Source organism: Microchirus variegatus, assembly GCF_963457635.1.
Source record: "Microchirus variegatus genome assembly, chromosome: 20".
Taxonomy (NCBI): domain Eukaryota; kingdom Metazoa; phylum Chordata; class Actinopteri; order Pleuronectiformes; family Soleidae; genus Microchirus; species Microchirus variegatus.
In genome coordinates, this window is record NC_139821.1 from 3,078,029 (window position 1) to 3,086,423 (window position 8,395).

Here is an 8,395-nt window from a genome sequence, read left to right on the forward strand (position 1 = left end):
GTTTGTTGGCTATTTTCCAAGTTTCAAATGCAGCTGTGACCTTGAAAAGTAGGTCAAGGTCACCCATCTTCCAACTTTTCCAAGATACTTGTAAGAGGCATGGACAGTGCCAGTTTGACGTCAATATGTCGAATATTTGTCAAGTTATCGTGTTGACAAGCTTGAAAATTGCCGGTTTTGGCTATTTTCAAGTTACAAGTGCAGCTGTGACCTTGGAAAGTAGGTCAAGGTCACCCATCTTCGAATTTGTTCAAGATACTTGTAAGAGGCATCCACAGTGCCAGTTTGACATCAATATGTCGAATATTTGTCAAGTTATCGCGTTGACGAGCTCGTAAAGTGCCGTTTACACATTTCTCACATTTCCCCGCACAAAAAAAAACACGTAAAAATTCACGAAAAAAAAAAAAAAAAGGTTTTTGGACAAAAACGGAAAAAAACGCCTGGAGATATTCACCCACTAAACAATCCTGCAAAGGATTCCGGACGGACGGAGGGAACGGTCTGAACGCTATATGAAAAATAAAAATAAAGGTGATGATGTAACATTGATGATTTGGTTGAGCGCCTTTTCTATCAAACCAAAGTGTTTCCTCTCATGGTCACAGTCACATAAATGTGACCTATTTTTGTCTCATAATTGCTGGATTATTATGACGCAAACGGGCGCCAAAACGCACGAGCTGCACTTGAGCAAATCATGTCACCCCCCCCACCCCCTCCCCCCCCCGGACCCTGTATATAAACCATGTCCCTGCAGGAGCCGCTTCATAAACCGCTGACATGAAGACGGAGACCGTGGTTCAGACGCCGCCGTTCGGCGGGAGGAAGCAGAGTCTGATCGAGGACGCGCGGCGGGATCGCGGCACCGGCACCGGCACCGGAGGAGGTGGAGGTAATGGCACCGGGGGAAGGAGCCGCAGCAGCAGCAGCGGCGGCGGCAGTTGCGGCTCCGCGGGCTCCCCGGGGCCGTGCAGGAGCGGAGACGGCTGCGTGTTCGAGGTCAAGGACGGAAGGGTGACCCTGAACATCCTGTTCACACTGAGCAACGAGAAAAACGCGGGATTCTTCAAAGCCGGCAAAATATTCGAGGTGAGACCGTTGAAATGAAGTCATTTACACTGTAAAAAGGCTGTGTTTACTGCTTATTTATCTATAATATATTGTAAACCTGCTCAATTACATTTAAAATTAACTCCATTAAAGTGTAAACATGCTTATTTTAAAGTACAAGTAACTATATTAAAGTGTAAACCTGTTTATTTACATGTAAAAATAACTACATTAAAGTATGAACCTGCTTATTTACATGTAAAATTAACTACATTAAAGTATAAACCTGCAAATTTTAAAGTAAAAGTAACAATATTAAAGTGTAAACCTGCTAAGTTACATGTAAAATTAACTCCGTTAAAGTGTAAACCTGCTAATTTTAAAGTAAAAGTAACTATATTAGTGTAAACCTGCTAATTTATATCTAAAAGTAACTATATTAAAGTGTAAACCTGCTAAGTTACATGTAAAAATTAGCTATATTAATGTGTAAACCTGTTCATTCTAATAAAAAGTAACTATATTAAAGTGTAAACATGGTGATTTATGGGTAAAAGTGACTATATTAAAGCGTAAACCTGCTAATTTTAACGTGAAAGTAACCATATTAAAGTCTAAACTTGCTAATTTATATGTAAAAGTAACTATATTAAAGTGTAAAGATGCTAATTTACATGTAAAAGTAACAATATTAAAGTGTAAACATGCTAATTTACATGTAAAAGTCACTATATTAAAGCGTAAACCTGCTAATTTTAATGTAAAAGTAACTATATTAAAGTGTGTACTTGCTAATTTACATGTACAATTAACTACATTAAAGTGTAAACATGCTAATTTACGTGTAAAAGTCACTATATTAAAGTGTAAACCTGGTGATTTATGGATAAAAGTAACTATATTAAAGCGTAAACCTGCTAATTTTTAACGTAAAAGTGACTATATTAAAGTGTAAACCCGCTAATTTACATGTACAATTAACTACATTAAAGTGTAAACCTGCTAATTTTCAAGTAAAAGTGACTAAATGTATCAATAAAAGTAATTATTAGACTATAAAAATAGTCTTTTACAAGCAAAACTGTGTAAACCTGCTCATTTTCAAGTAAAAGTATCTATTTATCGTCTTTTTTTAATTTATTTAACACATTTCTCTTGCTTGGTTTTCTTCCGTCATTTTTTCCGCGTCGCAGACGTTTGAAGCCAAACTCCTGCACATCGAGAGTCGTCCGTGCAGGAAGCGGAAGAACAGCTCGACGACGGAGCTGGAGTTTTACCTGAAATGCGACGTTCACAGCTCGGATTTGGACGTTTTCATCAACGCTCTGAAGAGAGTGGCCGACGACGTTCGCGTCGTACCAGAGGAAAAAGGTCCTTATTTTAGTCATTTATTTATTTACGTATAATAATAACATTTAAAGAAGATGAAACGGTGAATCCCTTCCTGACTCTTTTTTTGTTTTCTCGGTTCCGTGTCGCAGTTTCCTGGTTCCCGCTGCAGATCAAAGACCTGGACAGATGTAACCTGTTAATCACTAAGTTTGATCCAGACATGGATCAGGATCATCCGGTCAGTTTTAAAACAAAATGTCAACATAAACCAAACCTGCCAACATTTAATGATGATTATTTATAGTATTGCTTTGATGCGCGCAGGGCTTCAGTGACTCAGAATACAGGAAGAGACGAGCTTTCATCGCTGAACTGGCCTTCAGATACAAACAGTGAGTCACAGACTGGTGTGTTCACGTCACGTCCCTGACTTTTAGTCACATTTTACTTCAGTTTAAGTCTTTTATTTTGTTGTTTTTCATCTTTTATTTGATTTCTTCACATCATATAACGTTTGTCATTTGCATATATTTCATATATGTTATGTCGTCATATGTCTCTTTGTCATTTTATATCCATAATATTGCATCTGTGTTGTCGCATCACATCTGTATGAAATCTGTGATTATATCATATCATATACATTGTATCGTTATTGTATCATATTCCCTGTATTGTATCCATTGTTAACGTAATATCATGAAACTATATATGCATAATATTATGCATCGTATCGTATCCAAGTTATTGTATCCAAGTCATCACATCAAGTTAACATATCCAAGCTATCGTATCTAAGCTATCGTATCGTATTTAAGTTATCGTATCATATCTAAGCTATCGTATCGTATCTAAGCTATCGTATCTAAGCTATCGTATCGCATTTAAGTTATCGTGTCATATCTAAGCTATCGTATCGTATCTAAGCTATCATATCGTATCTAAGTTATCGTATCGTATTTAAGTTATCGTATCGTATCGTATCTAAGCTATCATATCTAAGCTATCGTATCGTATCTAAGCTATCGTATCGTATCTAAGTTATCGTATCATATCTAAGCTATCGTATCGTATCTAAGCTATCATATCTAAGCTATCGTATCGTATCTAAGTTATCGTATTGTATCTAAGCTATCATATCTAAGCTATCGGATCTAAGCTATCGTATCGTATCTAAGTTATCGTATCGTATCTAAGAATATCATATCTAAGCTATCGTATCGTATCTAAGCTATCGTATCGTATCCAAGTAATCGTATCTAAGCTATCGTATCGTATCTAAGCTATCATATCTAAGCTATCGTATCGTATCTAAGTTATCGTATCTAAGCTATCGTATCGTATTTAAGTTATCATATCATATCTAAGCTATCGTATCATATCTAAGCTATCGTATCGTATTGTATCTAAGTTATCGTATCGTATCGAAGCTATCATATCGTATCTAAGAATATCATATCTAAGCTATCGTATTGTATCTAAGTTATCATATCCAAGTTATCGTAACAAAGTTATATCTTATCAAAGTTATTGTATCTAAGTTATCGTATCGTATCAAAGTTATCGTATTATATCCAAGTTATCATACCTAAGTTATCTTGTCAGAGTTATTGTATCGAAGTTATCTTATCGTATCTAAGTTATCGTATCTAAGTGATCGTATCCAAGTTATCGTATCGTATCCAAGTTATCGTATCGAATCCAAGTTATCGTATCGTATCCAAGTTATCGTGTTGTATCTATATTATCGTATCCATTGATCTCATTAGTATTTGACTGTGTGTTTCAGAGGAGAACCTCTTCCCACTGTAGAGTACACAGCACAGGAGACGTCCACATGGTGAGACACTGACACACATGCAGGTGCACTGTGGTTCAAAGTGTGTGTAATAATAATATAATAACAATAATAATAATGATACTGATACTACGGTGCTGTAATATTTTAAAGGAGGGAGGTTTACCGACAGCTGAGGAGCATTTACCCGAGTCTGGCGTGTCGTCAGTTCCTGGACGGTCTGCAGCAGCTGGAGAAAGAGTGCGGCTACGGCGAAGATCGCATCCCTCAGCTCCGAGAGGTTTCTGCGTTCATGAAAGGTGACAAGACGGGGATTATTTGAGATTTGAAGACAAAGCTTCGGGTAAATAACTTAACATTTCGTTTTCTCTTTTATTTTATTTTACAGAAAAAACAGGTTTCCAGCTGCGTCCGGTCGCCGGCCTCCTGTCGGCCCGAGACTTCCTGGCCAGTTTGGCCTTCAGGGTTTTTCAGTGCACGCAGTACATCAGACACTCGTCGTCACCCATGCACTCGCCTGAGCCGTGAGTCTTTGTTTACACCTTCATTTAAATGAATGATTTCAGCTGCTATTCTTGAGTTTTTGTATTCAAATGAAATCTTTTTTTGTGTTTGTGTGTGTGTGACAGAGACTGCTGTCATGAACTGCTCGGACACATCCCCATGCTGTTAGACAAAGAGTTCGCCGTATTTTCACAGGTAACTGGATTTCACATGTAGAAAATTTTGAGATTAAGGGCAGAATTCTGAGATGACATTAAGAATTCTGAAATTAGTCAAAATTCTGAGACATAAAAAGGTCAGAATTCTGAGATTAAATTAAGAATTCTGAGAAAAGTAAGAATTCTGAGATTAAAGTGAGAATTCTGAGATTAAAGTAAGAATTCTTAGAATAAAGTGAGAAATCTAAGAAAAGTCAGAATTCAGAGATTAAAGTGAGAATTCTAAAAAAAAGTTAGAATTCTGAGATTAAATTAAGAATTCTAAGAAAAGTAAGAATTCTGAGAAAAGTAAGAATTCGGAGATTAAATTAAGAATTCGGAGATTAAATTAAGAATTCGGAGATTAAATTAAGAATTCTAAGAAAAGTAGGAATTCTGAGATTAAAGTGAAAATTCTAAGAAAAGTAAGAATTCTGAGATTAAAGTGAGAATTCTAAGAAAAGTAAGAATTCTGAGATTAAATTAAGAATTCTGAGAAAAGCAAGAATTCTGAGATTAAATTAAGAATTCTAAGAAAAGTAAGAATTCTGAGAAAAGTAAGAATTCGGAGAAAAGTAAGAATTCGGAGATTAAAATTAAGAATTCTGAGAAAAGCAAGAATTCTGAGATTAAATTAAGAATTCTAAGAAAAGTAAGAATTCTGAGAAAAGTAAGAATTCTGAGAAAAGTAAGAATTCGGAGATTAAAATTAAGAATTCTGAGAAAAGCAAGAATTCTGAGATTAAATTAAGAATTCTAAGAAAAGTAAGAATTCTGAGAAAAGTAAGAATTCTGAGAAAAGTAAGAATTCGGAGATTAAAATTAAGAATTCTGAGATTAAATTAAGAATTCTAAGAAAAGTAAGAATTCTAAGAAAAGTCAGAATTCAGAGATTAAAGTGAGAATTCTAAGAAAAATAAGAACTCTGAGATTAAAGTAAGAATTCTGAGATTAAATTAAGAATTCTTAATTCACAACACATTTGATTTTTCATAAATATAAAGTAACTTTCTGATAAGTTTTCTGTACGATTAACTCTTACAGGAGCTCGGACTGGCTTCGCTCGGAGCTTCAGACGAGGACATTGAGAAACTGTCCACGGTAAATCTTCTTCATCCTTTCAAAATAAGAGTCGTTACATTCAAATAAGTCACTTTGAGAAGTAAAAGTATTCCTCTGACAATTTAACATTTCTAAATATATATGTGATATGTTTACATTCAGCATAAACTAAATGAAAATGAGTCATTTTATGGGATCAGAATATGAATGTGGAGGAAACTACTCTCATGAGTTGGATCTTTGGTGCCATCTTGTGGCTAAACACAGTGATTGCAAATTGTTGACTTATTTTAAATGTCGTTTAAAACCGGTCTTTTATTTCCAGCTCCCATAATTCCAGCAAAAATGGAGCTATAATCCGTCTTAAATCATGTTTAATCTGATTTAACGTTTTTTTTTTAGTACCGACATGATAGACGCCTGTAAATTAACGTAAAAATGACCAAAACAAAGAAATCCTGTACCACTTTTTCAGAACTTTACGGGGAGACAAACTGTCATTTTTCTGCTTTTTTAAAAAAAACAAAACATAAATATACTTTATCCCATTACAGTTGTACTGGTTCACTGTGGAGTTCGGCCTCTGTAAGCAGAACGGAGCGGTGAAAGCGTACGGCGCTGGACTTTTGTCGTCGTACGGGGAGCTCATCGTAAGCAGCCGCCTTTTTTTTACTGCAGTTTGTTCTTCTCGCTCTCGTGATTTTATTGGCCTTGGCGGCGGTCGCTCTCTCAGTCTAACGCTCTGTCTCTGACCTGTTTCTGTTCTGTTTCTGTTCTTTTCTCGCAGTACGCTCTGTCCAACAAGCCAGAGTACAAGCCGTTCGACCCCGAGGAGACGGCGGTGCAGCCGTACCAGGACCAGACGTACCAGCCCGTTTACTTTGTGTCCGAGAACTTTGAGGACGCAAAGATTAAGATGAGGTATTGATGACATGAAAAACATGCATTGAAACGCCTTAAACTACAATATAAAACTGTTTTTTTGGTACTGTGCATTGGTCTAAATTTAAAAAAACTTACCATTAATTGCATGATTGCAACTACTATTTCATTATTTAATTTTAGGTTTTACCAACCTTAAAGGGATAGTTCGGAATTTTGGACATAAGACCTATTTTCCAACTCAGCCGGTGTGATGGAGACGTCTGGAGACGTTTTCAAGAAATTTCATTCAGTTCTTCTAGTTTGCCGAGTTCGCTGATGCTATGGCTAGCGCAAGTCAATGATACATGTTAGCATGGCATTAAAAACACTCATACCGACTCCACGGTGCACCCGAGGCAAATCGATTGTAACGGCAGACTATCGATGTACATATCTGTGTTGATAGAATAATATTTGAAACAAAACTAACGTCGCATCGCATGAATTTTCTCAGCACTATACTTCCGGCAGCGGAATCAGTCCGCCGCTGCCGGAAGTATGACGCGCTGCTGCTGCTGAGACATAAATCCTTCAAATTGCAAGGTTAGTTTTGTTTCAAATATTATTCTATCAACACAGATATGTACATCAATAGTCTGCCGTTACAATCGATTTGCCTCGGGTGCACTGTGGAGTCGGTATGAGTGTTTCTAATGCCATGCTAACTTGTATCATTGACTTGCGCTAGCCATAGCATCAGCGAACTCGGTAAACTAGAAGAACTGAATGAAATTTCTTGAAAACGTCTCCAAAGAGTTGGAAAATAGGTCTTATGTCCAAAATTCCGAACTATCACTTTAACTTTGATTAGCAGATGCTATCGTTGCTGCGCGACACATTTGAACGATTTCTCAATCCTAATCCCTAACGAGCATCGATCCACTTCAACAGGAGGTACTCGACGACCATAAAGCGGCCCTTTGCGGTTCGCTACGACCCGTTTACCTGCAGCGTAGAAGTTCTGGATCGGCCCAGGAAGGTGCAGAACGCCCTGAGCCAGATGAGAGAAGACCTGAAGACCCTGCACAGCGCTCTGGAGAAGCTCGGCTCCTCTTGAAAACAGGAGGAGGACTTCCATGGAGAACCTGGCCGCTAATATACGATTAACAAACAGAAAATATTTTTTAAAATGTAATCACAGAGTTGTTTATTCGTGTGTATGATGTAAAAAGAAATAAACTTTTATTTTCATGAGGAAGTCTCTTCGAGTCTTTTTTCCCCCCCTCATAATCTGGGCTTGTTTACTGAAAAGGAAAGTCATGTTTAAGGTCAAAGACGTGACCTTCTGAAGAGCTTGGAAAAATACAAACGATTCACAAGACAAAAAGGTCACTTTGAACACTGAATGATAATCCAGTCATTCTTGAGTCCAAGTGAACGTTTGTGCCAGACAGAGTGACATTTCCAACCATGTTGTTCATCATAAAAACAGTACGACGAGACCAAATGAACGTTCCATTACGTTGTCTTCAGATTATCTGGGTCTTGGGGCAAGGAAACCCAGACCGCCCCCCTACGTAGCCAC

At 37.2% G+C, this 8,395-nt stretch overlaps 1 protein-coding gene across 1 annotated transcript; it reads left to right on the forward strand.

Moving 5' to 3' along the window:
* Positions 1-783: 783 nt before the first annotated feature.
* th2 (tyrosine hydroxylase 2) lies at positions 784-7,927 on the forward strand (the record flags this gene model as incomplete). Its single annotated transcript, XM_083906652.1, has 12 exons — positions 784-1,092; positions 2,247-2,424; positions 2,535-2,623; positions 2,710-2,777; positions 4,175-4,225; positions 4,337-4,482; positions 4,572-4,707; positions 4,813-4,882; positions 5,929-5,985; positions 6,501-6,596; positions 6,734-6,867; positions 7,762-7,927. 12 exons carry the CDS (start codon positions 784-786, stop codon positions 7,925-7,927), a joined length of 1,500 nt encoding a protein of 499 aa, XP_083762778.1.
* Between the last annotated feature and the right edge of the window lie 468 nt (positions 7,928-8,395).